The sequence below is a fragment of the Salvelinus fontinalis genome, chromosome 24, assembly GCF_029448725.1.
Source record: "Salvelinus fontinalis isolate EN_2023a chromosome 24, ASM2944872v1, whole genome shotgun sequence".
Taxonomy (NCBI): domain Eukaryota; kingdom Metazoa; phylum Chordata; class Actinopteri; order Salmoniformes; family Salmonidae; genus Salvelinus; species Salvelinus fontinalis.
Window position 1 is genome coordinate 40,474,850 of NC_074688.1, and position 25,116 is coordinate 40,499,965.

At 44.7% G+C, this 25,116-nt stretch overlaps 1 protein-coding gene across 1 annotated transcript in view; it reads right to left on the bottom strand.

Annotated features, from left to right (window-relative positions):
- The window catches only part of LOC129822546 (1-phosphatidylinositol 4,5-bisphosphate phosphodiesterase eta-1-like), a gene marked incomplete at its 3' end in the record, with an annotated part of 98,369 nt that extends 73,573 nt beyond the window's left edge, over positions 1–24,796 (bottom strand). The window contains exons 1-2 of the mRNA XM_055880851.1: positions 24,625–24,796; positions 6,345–6,456 (exon numbers count right to left, since the gene is read on the bottom strand). Coding sequence (XP_055736826.1) covers positions 6,345–6,423 — 79 coding nt within the window. The remainder of the gene's footprint in view (positions 1–6,344; positions 6,457–24,624) is intronic.
- Between the last annotated feature and the right edge of the window lie 320 nt (positions 24,797–25,116).

Here is a 25,116-nt window from a genome sequence, read left to right on the forward strand (position 1 = left end):
GAAGAGGGACGTTCTGCATCCCTCACACATGTTCTCATGTTAGACCCATTGGATGGTGTTTTCCACTCTCAGTCATGTCCCTAATGAAACATTGGTCTGATATATATACACACACACACACACACACACACACACACACACACACACACACACACACACACACACACACACACACACACACACAGTCCTGTATTGATGGGCATCCCAGCACAGATACACAGACGAAACACACACAGAAGTGCCTGTATTGATGAGCATCCCAGCAGATGTATTCAAAGGTCAATAGCTGTCTGGAAGTACAAAGAGGCCCGTCTCCTCACAGCCCACCCACATGTAGTAGTAGTCTTCACCCTCCTGCAGTGTGTGTGTGTGTGTGTGTGTGTGTGTGTGTGTGTGTGTGTGTGTGTGTGTGTGTGTGTGTGTGTGTGTGTGTGTGTGTGTGTGTGTGTGTGTGTGTGTGTGTGTGTGTGTGTGTGTGTGTGTGTGTGTGTGTGTGTAAGCATGAGAGACTTTACGCTTGTTGCCTACGTTGATTTAGATGTCAAATGCTCCGTATCTCCCCCAAGCTTGATCACAGGAGCTTTCACCCTTCTATTCTTTCCTCCATTCCACTCTCTAACCCTCTGATTAACACCCTACTGCTGGATACACACAATCAGCCACTCTTTCGTCCATAGAAAGAAGGGATGAGGGGGAGAGGAGAGGACAGGAGAAGACAGGACAGGACAGGAGAGGAGAGGAAAGGACAGGAGAGGACAGGAGAGGAGAAGACAGGAGAGGACAGGAGAGTAGAGGAGAAAAGGAGATAAAATTGGAGGGAGAGACAGACAGAGTGTGAATTACGGGGGGCCAGGGGGGTCTCAGACCCGCTGAATGAGACATGAGTCTGCCAAAATGCAACAAATAAATTATGCTAATTTAATAATTCTGCTGCTATTTGTTTAAAATGCAATTTGTACTGCTACAGTAGTAAATATCCAAATTAAACGAACACCCCCACCTCTGTGTCATGGTTTAAACATTTACAATTTTTCCATGTGGCTGCACTTTTCATCCCATTCCTGAGACATTCCCATCAAATATGGTGGATAAATGAAAACACACTGAACAAAAATATAAATGCAACAATTTCAAAGATTTTACTGAGTTATAGTTCATAAAAGGAAATCACTCAATTGAAAATAAATAGATCCGAAAACCTGTCAGTATCTAGTGTGACACATCTCCTTCGCATAGAGTTGATCAGGCCTGAGGAATGTTGTCCCACTCCTTTTCAATGGCTGTGCGAGGTTGCTGGATATTGGTGAGAACTGAAACACGCTGTCGTACACGTCGATCCGGAGCATCCCAAACATGCTAAATGGGTTACATGTCTGGTAAGTATGTGGGCCAGTGAAGAACTGGGACAGTTCCAGGAATTGGGTACAGATCTTTGCGACATGGAGCCATGCATTATCATGCTGAAACATGAGGTGATGGCGGCGGATGAAAGGCACGATAATGGGCCTCAGGATTTCGTCACAGTATATTTTGGCATTCAAATTGCCATCGATGAAATGCAATTGTATTTCTGGTCCGTAGCTTATGCTTGCTCATACCATAACATCGCCGCCACCATGGGGCACTCTGTTCACAACATTGACATTAGAAAACCGCTAACCCAGACAACACGGTGTCTGTCATCTGTCTGGTACAGTTGAAACCAGGATTCATCCATAAAGAGAACACTTCTCCAATGTGCCAGTGGCCATCAAAAGGTGAGCATTTGCCCACTGAATTCGGTTACGAAGCCGAACTGCAGTCAGGTCAAGACCCTGGTGAGGACGACGAGCACGCAGATGAGCTTCCCTGAGACGGTTTCTGATCGTTTGTGCAGAAAATTGTTGGTTGTGTAAACCCACAGCTTCATCAACAGTGGTTGGTCTCAGACAATCCCGCAGGTGAAGAAGCCGGATGTGGAGGTCCTCGGCTGGCGTGGTTAGACGTGGTCTGCGGTTGTGAGGCCGGTCGGACGTAATGCCATATTCTCTAAAACATTGGAGGCGTGTTATGGTAGAGACATGAACATTAAATTATCTGGCAACAGCTCTGGTGGACATTACTGCAGTCAGCAGGGCAATTGCACGCTCCATCAAAACTTGAGACATCTGTGGCATTGTGTTGTGTGACAAAACTGCACATTTTAGAGTTCCCTTTTATTGTCCCCAGCATAAGGTGCACCTGTGTAATGATCATGCTGTTTAATCAGCTTCTTGATATGCCACACCTGTCAGGTGTATGTATTGCAAGATCGAATCCCCGAGCTGACAAGGTACAAATATGTCGTTCTGCCCCTGAACAAGGCAGTTAACCCACTGTTCCTAGGCCGTCATTGAAAATAAGAATTTGTTCTTAACTGACTTGCCTGGTAAAATAAAGGTAAAATAAAAAATAAAAAATAATCTTGGCAAAGGAGAAATGCTCACTAACAGGAATGTTAACACATTTGTGCACAACATTTGAGATAAATAAACTTTTTGTGAGTATGGAACATTTCTGTAATCTTTTATTTCAGCTCATAAAACATGGGACCACCACTTTACATGTTGCATTTATATTTTTGTTCAGTGCAGTTAACTCAGGCCTTTATCCATTTTAAAAAATGTGTCACTTCCGGTCTACTTAACTGTGTGTGTCTCAGATGGCACGAGTGCACAGCGCACTGTTATGATGCTGGGTTTTGGAGTGGACAAACATGCTCATGTAGCCTTGTTTTGTTGACAAACATAATCATGTAGCCTTGTTTTGTTGACAAACATGCTCATGTAGCCTTGTTTTGTTGACAAGCATGCTCATGTAGCCTTGTTTTGTTGACAAACATGATCATGTAGCCTTGTTTTGTTGACAAACATGCTCATGTAGCCTTGTTTTGTTGACAAACATGATCATGTAGCCTTGTTTTGTTGACAAACATGCTCGTGTGGCCTTGTTTTGTTGACAAACATGCCCATGTAGCCTTGTTTTGTTGACAAACATGATCATGTAGCCTTGTTTTGTTGACAAACATGCTCATGTAGCCTTGTTTTGTTGACAAACATGATCATGTAGCCTTGTTTTGTTGACAAACATGCTCGTGTGGCCTTGTTTTGTTGACAAACATGCCCATGTAGCCTTGTTTTGTTGACAAACATGCTCATGTGGCCTTGTTTTGTTGACAAACGTGCTCATGTAGCCTTGTTTTGTTGACAAACATGCTCATGTAGCCTTGTTTTGTTGACAAACATGCTCATGTAGCCTACTCTTAATTTGTTGACCATAAGATGAAAACACCATGACTGGTTGTGTTAAAATTAAAAGATAATGAAAAAAAATGTAGCGTTAAATTACATGTCTTTACTATTAGGATGTTTTTTCTTCCCATAGAAGGTCCTGTGAAAAATAATAGAGAACCCCTGAATGCCACAGTATATTTCACACTCTGGACTGAGAGTTGAGAGGATAGATGGGTAGATGGCAGAGGATAATATAGAGGAGAAGAGTCAGGTCTGTGTGTGTGTGTTCTCCTCTCTCCTCTCAGTCTGCGGCAGGTCAAATCAAATCAAATTGTATTGGTCACCAGGGTTGGGTAGGTTACTTTCTAAATGTAATCTGTTACAGTTACTAGTTACCTGTCCAAAATTGTAATCAGTTATGTAACTTTTGGATCGCCCAAACTCAGTAATGTAATCTGATTAAATTCAGTTACTTTTAGATTACTTCCTTTTAAGAGGCATTAGAAGAAGACAAAAATGTATGTTACCAGTTGAATGACGTCTATTGCAGGATAAATCAATGTTAAAGTTTACATAGCTGGCAATAGGTGGATGTTACATTTTACTTTATGGATTGGTTATGTAGGCTTCTTCTAACTCATCACTTTTCTATTACATATAATAATACAATTAAATTATATATTTACATTAATATACATATAATGGATGTAGCAACTACAGATTGCCACTTTAAGTCTATCAAAAGTGTGTGAGTTTGAGCATGTGTCCATTAGGCCTATGGATGTATTTTTTTATCAGCATGAATTAGATTGAGCAATAAAAGCCCCACTTTTATTCCGTAGGCTGGGATCCGAACTATGCAGCTGTTGCAAGAGAGCATTTTTTACTGGCTGTCCACTGGTTTCAAAAACAATGATTGATAGGCAGCTTAAACTTCTTGAATTCAACCATTATTGGGTTCAACTATACATTTAGATTTGTAAACAGCCATCCACAACAACCACAATTCGTAAAACGCAAATAGCTAAATGAGAGAACAGCAGTGTGATTCACATCAATACGCTATGTAGATATCGATAATAAGTGACACCCGTATCGCCGTAGACTACACCACTGCTGTCATCCTTACCTCCAAGTGTTTATTCAAGTTGGATAATCTTTGAATGACGACAGCGATCACATCACTGGAAGACATAACTTGGACTGTAGCCTACAAAAGCCCATTCCTGCTCTTTTCCCGTGATCTATCAAACACATTTGGTGTGTCATCATAGTGGAATCTGACTTGTGGGCAGACTCACTCAGGTGGAACAAACTTAAAAGTGCAAAAAAAAATTCAATGCTGATATGAATGTCATATTTTTTTCCCAAAACCTACTGTCATGACGTTGGCCTGTAGGTAAGGACCCCCCCATAAATACCTTTCTCCCTTCCCTCTCTCTCTGACTCTACTGAAGGACTCTTGAATAGCCTTTGTTAAACATAGAGAGTCTGGGAACATCAAACAAGTGGGGGGAAAGGAACCATATTTCGGTAATAGAACCAGTTGAAAATATGAGTTGGTACTTAATGAATATGATGTCAGTTCGGTTGTCATCTGAGACATTATGACTGATGACAGGATGACATAAACTGTATCTCGGAAAGTCTACACATTCTAATTATCAGATTCACATGGAATTGTTGTGCAATTTAAATGTTTGAATATGAAACTATTTGTGAAAAGATTAAATGCTGGCTCTGCAGCAGGTATTATGTATGTCTATCTGTCTCTGTATTAGGTACTACGTCTGTCTGTCTGTCTGTCTGTCTGTCTGTCTGTCTGTCTGTTTGTCTGTTTGTCTCTGCAGATCAATGTGTCTCTTCTGTTTGAAAACGTTCCCCGCTGCCCTGTCTATAACCCTTGAAGACAGAATGTCTTTCAGTATTCTTTTCATATTCATTTAACTGAAGTGGGAGTAAATGCAGTGGGATGTTTCTCTGAGCAGCAAATGTTCAGCCGTACCAGTCTTCATCAGGTTGACCTTTCAACATCTATTCAGACCAGACTAACTTAAAGGACGTCCAGCTAATCAATGATAATCAACTGATGGGCATGAGACGTGACAACGAGCAGACAATGCTTTGTCCTCGAGTTGTTCAACCCTGGGGCACCTAGGTTTAGGATTTAACCAAATGATGCATGACCAAAGTCAAAACCCCACCATTAAAGCAACCTTACCTGTCAATATAAACACACACAGTCTATTTCTTCTCCCCGCTCCCTCATCGGGGAGCTGTCTTCCTATGCAAACTTAGAATAGATCATAACCTAATTATTCCACTGTGAGGGCCACCTGTGGCTCTCTGTAATAACCAAAGTGTGTCACACACTCTCTCCTCAAATACACAGACACCCCTGCAGGTAGTTATTTTGATGCTCCCAATGGTGCTGCAGGGTTTGTTACATTACCTGGTGAATTGTCATGTTGTGACATTTAGTGTTTTCCTGTCTTAGTGATGATGGTTGGTGATGACTCTTGGGCTCCGTGTAATGCGTTATAGTATTGCAGAATGAACTGCAGTGCCGCAACAGCTGAGGCATATCGCCCCCTTGTGTTCCATCAAGTTAAATACAATTTAATAAATAAATGTTTTGCCATCACCCACGTAATTTCTCTTAATATGATCACTCTGTTGTCGCAGAGAACTCTCCTGGAAGCAGGAAATGTATTGGAAGAGCAATAAAAAAGCAATAAAAAAGCTTCTAAAGTTTGTAATTTCCACTAAAATGTATGACTTGATTTGCCCTAATGAAAAATGTATTAACCCCTACAAAAATAGCCATTAATCATTATGCACATAATAATTCATATTTCCTGTTACTGCAGGATTATTTTCCTGCTGTGAGAAACTGGTCAAATTAAGATCTGATATCTATGTGTGTGTGTGTGTGTGTGTGTGTGTGTGTGTGTGTGTGTGTGTGTGTGTGTGTGTGTGTGTGTGTGTGTGCGTGCGTGCGTGCGTGCGTGCGTGCGTGCGTGCGTGCGTGCGTGCGTGCGTGCGTGCGTGCGTGCGTGTGTGTGTGTGCGTGTGTGTGTGTGAGACACTCACCATGAAAGATGCTGTTGTCTGTGAGGAAGTGGTGGCAGTACCGCAGCCCTCCTTTCTTGTTCACAACCCAGGAACTCATGATGGATGGATGATGGAGGGTGCAATGGGATGCCTGTGAAAGAGGAGAACAGACTGAGACTCAGTGGGACTGGACACAATACAGTTCACCATAGGCCTAAGCTTTCTATCTAGATTTCTTCCTTGGTTCCTGCTTCTGCCTCTGCATTGCATGCTCTTTGGGGGTTTTAGCCTGGGTATCTGTAAAGCACTTTGTGACAATTGCTCATGTAAAAAGGGCTGTATAAAATGTGCTTGATTGATTCAACTAGCGTAGCAGGTTTTTGAGTCACTGGCGGTACTTTGTGTGGAATAAGACACCACAGACGTGACATCTCTAGGTGTGATGACGCACAACAGCATTTAGAATGAATACCACTTTCAACTCAAAGAGCCTAAAGTAAGAACTACCACCCCTGAACTCTGGTCTAGACAGACTCCTCCTCTCAGGTCAGCTGACACTAGACACCCCGGCCTGTCAGGAGCCTCTCCTGAACTCTGGTCTAGACAGACTCCTCCTCTCAGGTCAGCTGACACCAGACACCCCGGCCTGTCAGGAGCCTCTCCTGAACTCTGTAGACAGAGGTTGTAAATCACAGGGAGACGGACCAGGAACAGATGGGAAAACAAAGAGGAGGAGAGGAGAGGAAAGATGAGAAGAGAGAGGGGAAAGGACTGAGGGTTAAGGGGAGCAATGGAAAAACAATGTGTTAGAGTGGGGGGGACATGATAGGGAGATGGGGATATGAAAGATGAGGAGAGAGATAGAGAATGAAATGAGGTGAAAACAGAATAGAACAACCCCCTCTAGTGTAGAAAAACCCCTGTAGTGTAGAAAAACTACAGAGGTTTTCTACACTAGAGGAGGAAGAGGAGAGAATTAAGGTTAGATCCGTGGGCAGAAAACTGAAGTGCCTTTGAATGGGGTATGGTAGTAGGTACCAGATGCACCGGTTTGAATGGGGTATGGTAGTAGGTACCAGAGGCACCGGTTTGAACGGGGTATGGTAGTAGGTACCAGAGGCACCGGTTTGAATGGGGTATGGTAGTAGGTACCAGAGGCACCGGTTTGAATGGGGTATGGTAGTAGGTACCAGAGGCACCGGTTTGAATGGGGTATGGTAGTAGGTACCAGAGGCACCGGTTTGAACGGGGTATGGTAGTAGGTACCAGAGGCACCGGTTTGAACGTGTCAAGAATTGCAACGCTGTTGGGTTTTTCACACTTCTCCTATTTGTTTATTTTGCACGTCGCATGTAATATAAGTGGTATCCATGAGTCAAAATCCACAACTAATTGTTGTTTTCTGACACATTCATCACATAGCCAGCCACACACACACAGAGTTGTGGCACATAGTAGAACTAGGCTATTAACTGTGTGTAGATTGACAACTGAACAGCAAGTGTTGACTAGTTTATAAAAGGTGTCGAACTGACTGAAGAAAGTCAATCTTCTATATCCAGTTCATAGTTCATGCAACGGGTTTATATGTCCATGATATCGCTTCGGGACAAGTGAACCAAAGGATTTCCTAGGTGTCGGGGCTAAAGTGAGTGACTCTTGTCTCGTCAGTCAGTGTAACCTACCGAATCGTATTGGTGAGAAAGACGTTCATTTGGCTCTCCAAATTACTTCGGGTACTGGTAGAGACCTATGTTTTTTGCAATTATCTGCAGATTAATTTATGAAAACATCAGATGAAGGAACAATAGGTAGTGGAGAACCTCATTCTGGTCCAAATATGATAATTGAGGTCCTCACGGAATCTAGGCATTAAAACGGAATTCAACATTATTAAAAAAATGGTCTGGACTGGGGTTGGAGGTGAGAGGGGACTGACTGAACAGGAGCTGGTCTGGACTGGGGTAGAAGGTGAGAGGGGACTGACTGAACAGGAGCTGGTCTGGACTGGGGTAGGAGGTGAGAGGGGACTGACTGAACAGGAGCTGGTCTGGACTGGGGTAGGAGGAGAGAGGGGACTGACTGAACAGGAGCTGGTCTGGACTGGGGTTGGAGGTGAGAGGGGACTGACTGAACAGGAGCTGGTCTGGACTGGGGTAGGAGGAGAGAGGGGACTGACTGAACAGGAGCTGGTCTGGACTGGGGTAGGAGGTGAGAGGGGACTGACTGAACAGGAGCTGGTCTGGACTGGGGTAGGAGGAGAGAGGGGACTGACTGAACAGGAGCTGGTCTGGACTGGGGTTGGAGGTGAGAGGGGACTGACTGAACAGGAGCTGGTCTGGACTGGGGTTGGAGGTGAGAGGGGACTGACTGAACAGAAGCTGGTCTGGACTGGGGTTGGAGGTGAGAGGATACTGACTGAACAGGAGCTGGTCTGGTCTGGGGTTGGAGGTGAGAGGATACTGATTGAATGGGAGCTGGTCTGGGGTTGGAGGTGAGAGGGGACTGACTGAACAGGAGCTTGAGCACTATATAAGTGAGCCAGTCTATAGGTGAGCCAGTCTATAGGTGAGCCAGCCTATAGGTGAGCCAGTCTATAGGTGAGCCAGTCTATAGGTGAGCCAGTCTATAGGTGAGCCAGTCTATAGGTGAGCCAGTCTATAAGTGAGCTAGTCTATAGGTGAGCCAGTCTATAAGTGAGCCAGTCTATAGGTGAGCCAGTCTATAGGTGAGCCATTCTATAGGTGATTCAGTCTATAGGTGAGCCAGTCTATAGGTGAGCCAGTCTATAAGTGAGCTAGTCTATAGGTGAGCCAGTCTATAGGTGAGCCAGTCTATAGGTGAGCTAGTCTAAAGTAGCAGGAGATTAGGGGTGGTCTGGACTGGGGTCGAAGGTGAGAGGTCACTGCCCTGTTTCACTGCTCCACTGTGACAGAGCCATGACAGGGTTGAGACAGGAGGTTGCTAATGACTCCCACACACGTTTAAACTCTGTGTGTTTATTCTGATATGGTAAACATGTGTAGATGACTAGTACTGGTACACCGTGTATATAGCCAAGTTATCATTACTCATTGTGTGTTAATTAGTACATGTTATTATTTCTCTAGTTTTGTCTCTGTATTGTTGGGAAGGGCTCATAAGTAAGCATTTCACTGTTAGTCTACACCTGTTGTTTATGAAGCATGGGAGAAATACAATTTTATTTGATTAGAGTTTTATGATAGAAGACATGTTGTTCGTTTGCTATTCACACCACTTTCCATAGCTTTATAATTAGGCTAGTTTTTGGCCAATATCAGAGTTTATAAAAACACATATATGGTTCTTCGTTTGCAAGGGTTCATTAAGATGTATCTAATATAGCCCCTACAATATCGTAATATCTATCCCTGTAGACTGCACAACCTTGACATCCAAACACTGATCAAATGTGAAAAATAAATTACATTTATACGAGCACAGAGATGAAACAATGAAATGTTGCCTGGCTCTCTCTCCTCTCTTCCATAAAGACAAATAGCATTGTCAGATCTCGTATAGGAAGCTAATATAAATCTGCCACATCTACTCCGTACTCCAACTGTAACTAGACAGAGAATGGCTGTTGCTGAGATCCACGGTGGCTTGGCCCAGGGGGGTATTAATGGGCATGAGTGTGTTGTCATGCTGTGGTAATGTGAACATGCCTCTCCTCCCCTCCTTTCCTCTCCTTTCCCCTCCGTAACCCAAGCCACCCACTCAGACATGGGAAGGCACCTAGCCACCCACTCAGACATGGGAAGGCACCTAGCCCAGGGGAACACAATCTGCTCCTTCCTATCCAACGGGGTAGTGTGAAAACCTGCCCTCATAAATAAATGCAGTCCTACCAGTTGTCCTCTCATTCTGAAGGTTGTGTCATAAAGAGTAGATGTCCTCTCATTCTGAAGGTTGTGTCATAAAGAGTAGATGTCCTCTCATTCTGAAGGTTGTGTCATAAAGAGTAGATGTCCTCTCATTTTGAAGGTTGTGTCATAAAGAGTAGATGTCCTCTCATTCTGAAGGTTGTGTCATAAAGAGTAGATGTCCTCTCATTCTGAAGGTTGTGTCATAAAGAGTAGATGTCCTCTCATTCTGAAGGTTGTGTCATAAAGAGTAGATGTCCTCTCATTCTGAAGGTTGTGTCATAAAGAGTAGATGTCCTCTCATTCTGAAGGTTGTGTCATAAAGAGTAGATGTCCTCTCATTCTGAAGGTTGTGTCATAAAGAGTAGATGTCCTCTCATTCTGAAGGTTGTGTCATAAAGAGTAGATGTCCTCTCATTCTGGGGCGGCAGTGTAGCCTAGTGGTTAGAGCGTTGGACTAGTAACCGGAAGGTTGCAAGTTCAAATCCCCGAGCTGACAAGGTACAAATCTGTCGTTCTGCCCCTGAACAGGCAGTTAACCCACTGTTCCTAGGCCATCATTGAAAATAAGAATTTGTTCTTAACTGACTTGCCTAGTTAAATAAAGGTAAAAAAAAAAAAAAAATCTGAAGGCCCACAAGTGTCACGGTACTCATATGTCTGAAGGTAACCCATACAAATGAATGGAAGTATGGAGATATATATAGATATAAAACCATCTGAAGGTAACCCAAACAAATGAATGGAAGTATGGAGATATATATAGATATTAAACCATCTGAAGGTAACCCATACAAATGAATGGAAGTATGGAGATATATATAGATATTAAACCATCTGAAGGTAACCCATACAAATGAATGGAAGTATGGAGATATATATAGATATTAAACCATCTGAAGGTAACCCATACAAATGAATGGAAGTATGGAGATATATATAGATATTAAACCATCTGAAGGTAACCCATACAAATGAATGGAAGTATGGAGATATATATAGATATTAAACCATCTGAAGGTAACCCATACAAATGAATGGAAGTATGGAGATATATATAGATATTAAACCATCTGAAGGTAACCCAAACAAATGAATGGAAGTATGGAGATTATATATAGATATTAAACCATCTGAAGGTAACCCAAACAAATGAATGGAAGTATGGAGATATATATAGATATTAAACCATCTGAAGGTAACCCATACAAATGAATGGAAGTATGGAGGTAGTTTGTGCCATCCAAAATAAGGGGTTAAATATGTGCAAGCACAGAGAAAGAGGCCTTTGAGAATTTCCTCCATGAGCCGAACACAGATGCTGCCAGCGACCTGGACATTCGGGTGAAGAATGTGGTCCCGTGTAGCTCAGTTGGTAGAGCATGGCGCTTGCAACGCCAGGGTTGTGGGTTCGTTTCCCACGGGGGACCAGTACAAAAAAGTATGAATGTATGTAAGTCGCTCTGGATAAGAGCGTCTGCTAAATTACTTAAATGTAAATGTAAAGTGTATCTTACAGCAATGTACTGGAAACTGACATGCTCTCCTACATTTCCCTGGTGATGTACATGGGACTGGCGAAGGTATCAAGACTGGTGAAGGTAGCAAGACTGGCGAAGGTAGCAAGACTGGCGAAGGTAGCAAGACTGGCGAAGGTAGCAAGACTGGTGAAGGTATCAAGACTGGCAAAGATATCAAGACTGGCAAAGGTATCAAGACTGGCAAAGGTAGCAAGACTGGTGAAGGTAGCAAGACTGGTGAAGGTAGCAAGACTGGTGAAGGTAGCAAGACTGGCGAAGGTAGCAAGACTGGCGAAGGTATCAAGACTGGCGAAGGAATCAAGACTGGCGAAGGTATCAAGACTGGCGAAGGTATCAAGACTGGCGAAGGTATCAAGACTGGCGAAGGTATCAAGACTGGCGAAGGAATCAAGACTGGCGAAGGTATCAAGACTGGTGGAGGTAGCAAGACTGGCAAAGGTATCAAGACTGGCAAAGGTATCAAGACTGGCAAAGGTAGCAAGACTGGTGAAGGTATCAAGACTAGTTGACTAGTGGAGCAAGTCCCCAGTATATGATCATTTCGCAAGACTCAAGCCCGGTTACACTTATAATGCATATGTGTCTTCATTATTTTTCTTGCTAATAGTTCATATTAATGTGGGACCAATACCTTTTAGGCTTATTCAATGTGTAATAGCAGTGGTGTTACCCCATTTGGACATTTTGGCGAGGTATAAGGACACTTGGATGTCCCCTGGTTGTCCCCTGACACCACCACAATGTTTGAGAAAGGTTGATATTGCAGAAATTATGTTTTTATAGTGACCATGAACTTTTAGGCATATTCAATGTGTAATAGCAATGGAATGACCTAATTGACATACTTAGGACACATTGGAGAGGTTGAGTGCACACTTGGAGATGTCCCTTAAAAGAGATGGGGATGGTCAACCTCCTCTGGCTGGCCATCAGCTGTACACACCACAGTACTAGCATGATATGATATCAGATCCTCTGTGATGTGGCAGGAAAAGCCTGAGGTAGTGTGGTGCTTCCCTATTTAACTCCACTGTTAATCAGTGACTGTGGTGGGCACCACAAACTCTTTGATATCACCATCAGTGAGCGTCCACAGAGTTAGACTGGTCAACGATTAACAGGGTATTATACAATCTGTTTCTCTTTTAGGTTACTCTTTTCTCACCAATAGCTTTTTCTATATTAGAGGGGGTTTTTCTATATTAGAGGGTTTTTTTCTATACTAGAGGGTTTTTTTCTATACTAGAGGGGGGTTTTCTATACTAGAGGGGTTTTTCTATACTAGAGGGGTTTTTTCTATACTAGAGGGGGGTTTTCTATACTAGAGGGGGGTTTTCTATACTAGAGGGGTTTTTCTATACTAGAGGGGTTTTTCTATACTAGAGGGGTTCTTCTATACTAGAGGGGTTCTTTCTATACTAGAGAGGTTATTCTATACTAGAGGGGTTTTCTGTACTAGAGGGTTTTTTTCTATACTAGAGGGTTTTTTCTGTACTAGAGGGTTTTTTCTGTACTAGAGGGGTTCTTTCTATACTAGAGGGGTTTTCTATACTAGAGGGTTTTTTCTGTACTAGAGGGGTTCTTTCTATACTAGAGGGGGTTTTCTGTACTAGAGGGGTTTTTCTGTACTAGAGAGGTTATTCTATATTAGAGGGGTTCTTTCTGTACTAGAGAGGTTATTCTATATTAGAGGGGGTTTTCTGTACTAGAGAGGTTCTTCTATACTAGAGGGTTTTTCTACACTAGAGGGGGTTGTTCTATTCTGTTTTCACCTCATTTCATTCTCTATCTCTCTCCTCATCTCTCCTCAGTCTTGTCTTTCTTTCTTTTTTCACACACACACACACACACACACACACACACACACACACACACACACACACACGTGCAGAGTGCTAAAGTGCTTCTGATTTCATCCCAACTGAGACACCATCTGGGGTTTTTGAGATAACTCAATAAATCAAAAGGTGATCGATCGGCTTTGCCAGCGCTCAGTCCAGCGTCGTTAAAAGTGTCTGTGTGTCTAAATTAGATTGGCCATCACATCAAAATTACACACAAAGAGAGCATCTGTCTCCCCTGAGTATGTGCTCACACACACACACACAAACACAAACACAGAGAGATTCTCAATTGGATTGAGGTCTGGGCTTTGACTAGGCCATTCCAAGACATTTAAATGTTTCCCCTTAAACCACTCAAGTTTTGCTTTCGCAGAATGCTTAAGGTCATTGTCCTGCTGGAAGGCGAATCTCTTATCTGACCAGAGTACCTCCTTCCATATGTTTGGGGAGTCTTCCACATGCCTTTTGGCGAACACCAAACGTGTTTGCTTATTTTTTACTTTAAACAATGGCTTTTTTTCTGGCCACTCTTCCGTAAAGCCCAGCTCTGTGGAGTGTACGGCTTAAAGAGGTCCGATGGATAGATACTCCAATCTCCGCTAATGAGCTTTGCAGCTCCTTCAGGGTTATCTTTGGTCTCTTTGTTGCCTCTGATCAATGCCCTCCTTGCCTGGTCTGTGAGTTTTGGTGGGCGGCCCTCTCTTGGCACGTTTGTTGTGGTGCCATATTCTTTCCATTTTTTAATAATGTATTTAATGGTGCTCCGTGGGATGTTCAAAGTTTCTGATCTTTTTTTATAACTCAACCCTGATCTGTACTTCTCCACAACTTTGTCCCTGACCTGTTTGGAGAGCTCCTTGGTCTTCATAGTGCCGCTTGCTTGGTGGTGCCCCTTGCTTAGTGGTGTTGCAGACTCTGAGGCCTTTCAGAACAGGTGTATATATACTGAGATCATGTGACAGATCATGTGACACTTAAATAAAGTTCACGTGTGCAATCTAACTAATTATGTGACTTCTGAAGGTAATTGGTTACACCAGATCTTATTTAGGGCCTTCATAGCAAAGGGGGTGAATATGGTATTATGTGGCTGAGTGATGAGGAGAAATTGAAATGGGTTTTTTTTGTCCATTGTGTATTTCCGTTTGCGGAATATTTCGATAAAGCCTGGAATAAAAGAAAAGGGGATACCTATATTTAAATTGTAAAAATATTTAGCTTCTATGCGGTGAATGGAAGGTGTGTATTCAGATAATGTATTGGCTTGTCTCCCATATGAATATTCTCTTTATGTCAAACTGGGTTGAAGTGACTTCTTTTTCATTATTTTTTATCTGTATTTATTTGTCTGTATATGGTATGTATTTACAGTTGAAGTCGGAAGTTAACATACACTTAGATTGGATTCATTAAAACTACTTTTTCAACAACTCCACAAATGTCTTGTTAAACTGTATGTCACGCCCTGACCATAGAGATCCTTATTATTCTCTATGTTAGGTTAGGTCAGGGTGTGACTCGGGTGGGAAAGTCTATGTTTTCTATTTCTTTGTTTTTGGCCGAGTGTGCTTCCCAATCAGAGGCAGCTGTCTATCGCTGTCTCTGATTGAGGATCATATATTAAGTTGTCATTTTCCTTGTGGGATCTTGTTTTCTGTTTAGTGTCTGTGCCTGACAGGACTGTTCGCTTCGTTTTTTGTCATTGTTATTTTGTTTTGGTATCATCAATAAAAAGCACGATGTACGCCTACCACGCTGCGCCTTGGTCCACTGAGTTAGCCTGTACCACTGAGTTAGCATGGCCTAGCCTGTACCACTGAGTTAGCCTGTACCACTGAGTTAGCATGGCCTAGTCTGTACCACTGAGTTAGCCTGTACCACTGAGTTAGCCTGTACCACTGAGTTAGCCTGTACCACTGAGTTAGCATGGCCTAGTCTGTACCACTGAGTTAGCCTGTACCACTGAGTTAGCCTGTACCACTGAGTTAGCATGGCCTAGTCTGTACCACTGAGTTAGCCTGTACCACTGAGTTAGCCCGTACCACTGAGTTAGCCCGTACCACTGAGTTAGCCTGTACCACTGAGTTAGCATGGCCTAGTCTGTACCACTGAGTTAGCCTGTACCACTGAGTTAGCCCGTACCACTGAGTTAGCCTGTACCACTGAGTTAGCCTGTACCACTGAGTTAGCCTGTACCACTGAGTTAGCCTGTACCACTGAGTTAGCATGGCCTAGTCTGTACCACTGGGTTTGCTCTACCTTCATTATCAGTTACCAGGTGGTAACCAGTTGGGAAGGGGGTAGAGAGAGTGTAATTTCACTTTTGTTTTTTATCTATTTCACTTGCTTTGGCAACGTAAACATATGTTTCCCATGCCAATAAAGCCCTTTTGAATTTAAATTGAATTGAGTTGAGAGAGGACGAAGGTGAGAGGGGAGGGGAGGGGAGGGGAGGGGAGGGGAGGGGAGGGGTCAGACCTGGAAATAGATCTGTGGTTGACCTTGTGATCCTGAACACCCTTCAGTACTGTAAGACTAGACAGACTGGTTGCCTCCCACAATGTAACCAATGTGCTGTTGTCATCGGTCTGGGATTTCTAAAACTACTGTAGAAAATTGAACAAAAATAGTTCCAGCCTTAACCCATCTGAAAGTCGTCTCTGTAGTCAGAAACACACAACGTATTAAACAAAAGACAACCAGGTCATATAATGTCAGAATCCAGCTGTCTCAGTTCTTCACTGAACATTGATCTTCATTTCTGTGTTAGTATTTTTCTAAACATCCCAAATGAGGTCAGAGAGATGAAAAGAGGGCCTGTTATGAGACAACTGGGCAGTGTTTAGGAAGAGAGAGTGGACACTGGGCAGTGTTAAGGAAAAGAGAGTGGACACTGGGCAGTCTTTAGGAAGAGAGAGTGGACACTGGGCAGTGTTAAGGAAGAGAGAGTGGACACTGGGCAGTGTTAAGGAAGAGAGATTGGACACTGGGCAGTCTTATAGAAGAGAGAGTGGACACTGGGCAGTGTTTAGGAAGAGAGAGTGGACACTGGGCAGTGTTTAGGAAGAGAGAGTGGACACTGGGCAGTGTTTAGGAAGAGAGAGTGGACACTGGGCAGTGTTAAGGAAGAGAGATTGGACACTGGGCAGTCTTTTAGAAGAGAGAGTGGACACTGGGCAGTGTTTAGGAAGAGAGAGTGGACACTGGGCAGTCTTTAGGAAGAGAGAGTGGACACTGGGCAGTGTTTAGGAAGAGAGAGTGGACACTGGGCAGTCTTTAGGAAGAGAGAGTGGACACTGGGCAGTGTTAAGGAAGAGAGATTGGACACTGGGCAGTCTTTTAGAAGAGAGAGTGGACACTGGGCAGTGTTTAGGAAGAGAGAGTGGACACTGGGCAGTCTTTAGGAAGAGAGAGTGGACACTGGGCAGTGTTTAGGAAGAGAGAGTGGACACTGGGCAGTGTTTAGGAAGAGAGAGTGGACACTGGGCAGTCTTTAGGAAGAGAGAGTGGACACTGGGCAGTGTTTAGGAAGAGAGAGTGGACACTGGGCAGTCTTTAGGAAGAAGAGTGGACACTGGGCAGTGTTAAGGAAGAGAGAGTGGACACTGGGCAGTCTTTAGGAAAAGAGAGTGGACACTGGGCAGTCTTTAGGAAGAGAGAGTGGACACTGGGCAGTCTTTAGGAAGAGAGAGTGGACACTGGGCAGTCTTTAGGAAGAGAGAGTGGACACTGGGCAGTCTTTAGGAAGAGAGAGTGGACACTGGGCAGTGTTAAGGAAGAGAGAGTGGACACTGGGCAGTCTTTAGGAAGAGAGAGTGGACACTGGGCAGTGTTTAGGAAGAGAGAGTGGACACTGGGCAGTCTTTAGGAAGAGAGAGTGGACACTGGGCAGTGTTTAGGAAGGGAGAGTGGACACTGGGCAGTGTTAAGGAAGAGAGAGTGGACACTGGGCAGTCTTTAGGAAGAGAGAGTGGACACTGGGCAGTGTTAAGGAAGAGAGAGTGGACACTGGGCAGTCTTTAGGAAGAGAGAGTGGACACTGGGCAGTCTTTAGGAAGAGAGAGTGGACACTGGGCAATGTTAAGGAAGAGAGAGTGGACACTGGGCAGTCTTTAGGAAGAGAGAGTGGACACTGGGCAGTGTTAAGGAAGAGAGAGTGGACACTGGGCAGTCTTTAGGAAGAGAGAGTGGACACTGGACAGTCTTTAGGAAGAGAGAGTGGACACTGGGCAGTGTTAAGGAAGAGAGAGTGGACACTGGGCAGTCTTTAGGAAGAGAGAGTGGACACTGGGCAGTGTTTAGGGAGAGAGTGGACACTGGGCAGAGACACAGAGAACACACACACACACACACACACACACACACACACACACAGTATCCCTGCTGTTCACACACAACCACACAGTATCCCTACTGTTCATACACAACCACACACACACACACACACACACACACACACACACACACACACACACACACACACACACACACACACACACACACACACACACACACACACACACACACACACACACACAGTATCCCTGCTGTTCACACACAACCACACAGTATCCCTACTGTTCACACACAACCACACACACACACACAGTCTCTCTACTGTTCACACACAACCACACACACACACACACACACACACACAGTCTCCCTACTGTTCACACACAACCACACACACACACACACAGTCTCCCTACTGTTCACACACAACCACACACACACACACACACAGTCTCCCTACTGTTCACACACAACCACACACACACGCACACAGTCTCCCAACAGTTCACATTATTGTCCGTCTCGACTGACACACTACAGCAGTGGACCCACAAAGAAATGGGTTCACTTCAACCCAATATCTTCCCCCTCCAGTCCTCTACTCCTCCAGTCCTCTACTCCTCCAGTCCTCTCCTCCTCCTTTCCCAACACTATTCCATCTCTCCATTCATCTACTCCTCTAGTCCTCTACTCCTCCTTTCCCACACTATTCCATCTCTCCATTCATCTACGCCTCCAGTCCTCTACCCCTCCAGTCCTCTACCCCTCCAGTCCTCTACCCCTCCAGTCCTCTCCTCCTCCTTTCCCAACACTATTCCATCTCTCCATTCATCTACTCCTCCAGTCCTCTACTCCTCCAGTCCTCTCCTCCTCCTTTCCCAACACTATTCCATCTCTCCATTCATCTACTCCTCTAGTCCTCTACTCCTCCTTTCCCACACTATTCCATCTCTCCATTCATCTACTCCTCCAGTCCTCTACCCCTCCAGTCCTCTACTCCTCCAGTCCTCTACTCCTCCTTTCCCACACTATTCCATCTCTCCATTCATCTACTCTTCCAGTCCTCTACCCCTCCAGTCCTCTACTCCTCCTGTCCTCTCCTCCTCCTTTCCCACACAAATCCGTCTCTTCATTCCTCTACTTCTCCAGGCCTCTGATAGAAATAGTTCAATTATTCATTAGGACTCACTATACTAACAAAGACATTGTTTGCACTCCAACCCTACACCTAGCAAACTGAATCACCCAGAGTACTCCACTCCAACACCCAGCATACTGAACTACCCAGAGTACTCTACTCCAACCCTACACCCAGCATACTGAATCACCCAGAGTACTCCATTCCAACCCTACACCCAGCATACTGAACTACCCAGAGTACTCCACTCCAACCCTACACCTAGCAAACTGAATCACCCAGAGTACTCCACTCCAACACCCAGCATACTGAAACCACCCAGAGTACTCTACTCCAACCCTACACCCAGCATACTGAATCACCCAGAGTACTCCATTCCAACCCTACACCCAGCATACTGAATCACCCAGAGTACTCCACTCCAACCCTACACCCAGCATACTGAATCACCCAGAGTACTCCACTCCAACCCTACACCCAGCATACTGAACCACTCAGAGTACTCCACTCCAACACCCAGCATACTGAACTACCCAGAGTACTCCGCTCCAACCCTACACCCAGCATACTGAATCACCCAGAGTACTCCACTCCAACCCTACACCCAGCATACTGAATCACCCAGAGTACTCCATTCCAACCCTACACCCAGCATACTGAACCACTCAGAGTACTCCACTCCAACACCCAGCATACTGAATCACCCAGAGTACTCCACTCCAACACCCAGCATACTGAATCACCCAGAGTACTCCACTCCAACACCCAGCATACTGAACTACCCAGAGTACTCCGCTCCAACCCTACACCCAGCAAACTGAACCACCCAGAGTACTCCACTCCAACACCCAGCATACTGAATCACCCAGAGTACTCCACTCCAACCCTACACCCAGCAAACTGAACTACCCAGAGTACTCCACTCCAACCCTACACCCAGCAAACTGAACCACCCAGAGTACTCCACTCCAACCCTACACCCAGCATACTGAATCACCCAGAGTACTCCACTCCAACCCTACACCCAGCATACTGAACCATCCAGAGTACTCCACTCCAACCCTACACCCAGCATACTGAACCACCCAGAGTACTCCACTCCAACCCTACACCCAGCATACTGAATCACCCAGAGTACTCCACTCCAACCCTACACCCAGCATACTGAACTACCCAGAGTACTCCACTCCAACCCTACACCCAGCATACTGAACTACCCAGAGTAATCCACTCCAACCCTACACCCAGCAAACTGAACCACCCAGAGTACTCCACTCCAACCCTACACCCAGCATACTGAAACACCCAGAGTACTCCACTCCAACCCTACACCCAGCATACTGAACTACCCAGAGTACTCCACTCCAACCCTACACCCAGCATACTGAATCACCCAGAGTACTCCACTCCAACCCTACACCCAGCATACTGAACCACCCAGAGTACTCCACTCCAACCCTACACCCAGCATACTGAATCACCCAGAGTACTCCACTCCAACCCTACACCCAGCATACTGAATCACCCAGAGTACTCCACTCCAACCCTACACCCAGCATACTGAACCACCCAGAGTACTCCACTCCAACCCTACACCCAGCATACTGAATCACCCAGAGTACTCCACTCCAACCCTACACCCAGCATACTGAACCACCCAGAGTACTCCACTCACATTACACTGAAATCACTTTACCCTCCCACAAACACATGCACATAGCTCTAACTCCAAAAAGTTCTGGGATACTGTAAAGTCCATGGAAAACAAGAGCACCTCCTCCCAGCTGCCCACTTCACTGAGGCTAGGTAACACGGTCACCACTGATAAGTCCATGATAATCGAAAACTTCAACAAACATTTCTCAATGGCTGGCCATGCCTTCCTCCTGGCGACTCCAACCTTGGCCAACAGCCCCTCCCCCCCCGCTGCTACACGCCCAAGCCTCCCCAGCTTCTCCTTTACCCATATCCAGATAGCAGATGTTCTGAAAGAGCTGGAAAACCTGGACCCATACAAATCAGCTGGGCTTGACAATCTGGACCCCCTATTTCTGAAACTGTCCGCCGCCATTGTCGCACCCCCTATTACCAGCCTGTTCAACCTCTCCTTCGTATCATCTGAGATCCCCAAGGATTGGAAAGCTGCCGCGGTCATCCCCCTCTTCAAAGGGGGAGACACCCTGGACCCAAACTGTTACAGACCTATATCCATCCTGCCCTGCCTATCTAAGGTCTTCGAAAGCCAAGTCAACAAACAGATCACTGACCATCTCGAATCCCACCGTACCTTCTCCGCTGTGCAATCCGGTTTCCGAGCCGGTCACGGGTGCACCTCAGCCACGCTCAAGGTACTAAACGATGTCATAACCGCCATCGATAAAAGGCATTACTGTGCAGCCGTCTTCATCGACCTGGCCAAGGCTTTCGACTCTGTCAATCACCATATTCTTATCGGCAGACTCAGTAGCCTCGGTTTTTCTAATGACTGCCTTGCCTGGTTCACCAACTACTTTGCAGACAGAGTTCAGTGTGTCAAATCGGAGGGCATGTTGTCCGGTCCTCTGGCAGTCTCTATGGGGGTACCACAGGGTTCAATTCTCGGGCCGACTCTTTTCTCTGTATACATCAATGATGTTGCTCTTGCTGCGGGCGATTCCCTGATCCACCTCTATGCAGACGACACCATTCTGTACACTTCCGGCCCTTCCTTGGACACTGTGCTATCTAACCTCCAAACGAGCTTCAATGCCATACAACACTCCTTCCGTGGCCTCCAACTGCTCTTAAACGCTAGTAAAACCAAATGCATGCTTTTCAACCGTTCGCTGCCTGCACCCGCACGCCCGACTAGCATCACCACCCTGGACGGTTCCGACCTAGAATATGTGGACATCTATAAGTACCTAGGTGTCTGGCTAGACTGCAAACTCTCCTTCCAGACTCATATCAAACATCTCCAATCCAAAATCAAATCTAGAGTCGGCTTTCTATTCCGCAACAAAGCCTCCTTCACTAACGCCGCCAAACTTACCCTAGTAAAACTGACTATCCTACCGATCCTCGACTTCGGCGATGTCATCTACAAAATAGCTTCCAATACTCTACTCAGCAAACTGGATGCAGTCTATCACAGTGCCATCCGTTTTGTTACTAAAGCACCTTATACGACCCACCACTGCGACCTGTATGCCCTAGTCGGCTGGCCCTCGCTACATGTTCGTCGTCAGACCCACTGGCTCCAGGTCATCTACAAGGCTATGGTAGGTAAAGTGCCGCCTTATCTCAGTTCACTGGTCACGATGGCTACACCCACCCGTAGCACGCGCTCCAGCAGGTGTATCTCACTGATCATCCCTAAAGCCAAAACCTCATTTGGACGCCTTTCCTTCCAGTTCTCTGCTGCCTGCGACTGGAACGAATTGCAAAAATCTCTGAAGTTGGAGACTTTTATCTCCCTCAACAACTTTAAAAATCTGCTATCCGAGCAGCTAACCGATCGCTGCAGCTGTATATAGTCCATCTGTAAACTACCCACCCAATTTACCTACCTCACCCCCCATACTGCTTTTATTTATTTACTTTTCTGCTCTTTTGCACACCAGTATCTCTTCTTGCACATGATCATCTGATGATTTATCACTCCAGTGTTAATCTGCTAAATTGTAATTACTCGATTTATTGCCTACCTCATGCCTTTTGCACACATTGTATATAGATTCTCTTTTTTCTACCATGTTATTGACTTGTTTATTGTTTACTCCATGTGTAACTCTGTGTTGTTGTCTGTTCACACTGCTATGCTTTATCTTGGCCAGGTCGCAGTTGCAAATGAGAACTTGTTCTCAACTAGCCTACCTGGTTAAATAAAGGTGAAATAAAAAAATAAAAAAAACATGTACACAGACACACAACAGATCCCTATGACAACGAGAAGACTGTTTACTTATTCACGAGGGGCATTCCTTTCCTGTGCAAGTGGTATTATTTTCCCTTGAGTGAGAGAGAGGAAGGGTTGAGGGGAGTTACACAGATGCACTGTCCATCATCCTGTCACCACAAGTGTCCAGGAGACAGACAATAACATGTGAGTGTGTTTGATGTTCTGTACACATTCAGACCTAGATATAATCTGCACCGGTGTCTACCTCAATGTCCTAGTAAAACAACACACCCAACACAAAGATATCCTATAACAAACACAGGTGCTGTCAACATTGTTTAGGTCATTATCATCACTGTGTCAGAGGAGGAACCATGGCATGACAAGTTGACTGAAGCATAACCAGACTGGCACCCAGGCTTGGCCATCTGACCCCTGTAGAGGAGCTGCCGTGCCTGATAGAGGAGGGAGACGCGTGGGGAGACTGGGGGTACTGAGCGCTTGATCCTGTTACTTTAATGGGCTGTTTTATTGCTGCTGATCTTCATGACTCTTCGTGTGACACTTTGACCAACCGACTCACTGAAGAGTGAGGGTAAACAGAGTGCGTCCCGGGACTATAGCGCAGTTTATGATGAACAACTATAACGGCTCCAACTTTATGTTTTTTTTGTGTGTTTTTACTCCGAAACAAATAAGTAACTGACTCTAGAACTACCAGAGGCGGGAGAATGTATCACTCTACCTACCTGTAGGCTTGACAAAGTTGACAAAGTGAAGATTGCGGTTACCCCGCACAATATGGTTGGAGGGACGGGTGAGGAGTGAACTTTAAGGGCTTTGTCTGTGGGACTTCATTTATGAAGTGCCCTTTCTCTCTCCGAAAATCCCCAAGGGCCCAGAGGGGGAGTGCCGTGTATCTTTCTTTAGGTGACGGCTACTGGCGCGGCGGAATAAGTTAATTTTGTGAGGAATTTAAAAATATATATTTTTTTCCGATTTATCGGGGTGTGCTGTAGCAGCCCTACATCCCGTGGCTATGGTAAAGACCTTTGTTATTCCCATCAACCAATTCTGGTGCAAATCGGTGGTGCAAAGGGAAATTAAGCGGAATCCCAAAATGATTGTAAAATGCATAAAGCACTCTCACAACTTTGGTTTTGTATCAATATTGCAGATCAATTCATGATTTTGATGTCACATGATTCATATGCCTTCAATGCTCACTTAATTAGGCTGTTTGCACAACAAAGAAAGAACGTAGCCTAAAACGTGTAATAATAGTAAAACAAAAAATACAGCCTAAATCAAAAACGTTAAATGTAAGAGATGGAATAAAGTTTTCATAAATATCCTATTGTAGTGTCTTTCTGATGAACGACAGAACTATTTAAAAAACTCTTTAGGCCTATAAGAAAAAATGGTGACAAAACATTGGACAGATAGCCTATTCAAAACATAAGACTGCCAGTTTTATGTGGTAACCACAGTAGCCTAACTCAAAAAACAAGGGCAGGCGCATTGGTCAGCAAGTTCATTGGCTCCTTCTACTGTAACCTTCTTGCGCGAGCTCATCTCATGAAAACAATCTTGCAACTTTAACATTGTCAACAACAACATGGTCACTTTACACTGACAGAACGTTGTGCCAAGAACACATGCAACATATGCCACATGGATTTTTCCATAAAATGCATCAGCTAGTCCAACAAATAAAATAAATAGGTACTTGCGTTAGTCCGATCTTTCCCGAATCAACTTCTATTAAAATATTAACATCTATTGAAAACAATAATATTCCTTCAGGTTCCTGTCTTCAATGTCATGAAGCACATCAATAATATCCTGTTCCCCTCTAGTAGCGAAGGGAGTGCCCAACTGTCCCGAGCAAGTCCCTACCGCCACCAGCCGAGTCCCCATTCAAACCCGTAAGTACATTTAGAGACCAGGCAGTGTGTGAAAACCCGGAACGGACTTCTTGGAACGGGTTCCTGAAAGCTCTCTCTGCTACCCTTAGGGCGCTGATGGGGGGAGGGGTGTGGGGTTGAATAGCCTGCTACACATCCTACTCGGATCTGTCTTAGAAATTGAAGCTCACGAAAAAGACCACAAAACTTGAATTCTAAAGTTATTTCATTGTCTGTAACTCAATTAAATTCAAAGGGATTTATATATGTTTACATTGCCAAAGCAAGTGAAATAGATGACAAGCCAAAATGTGAAAT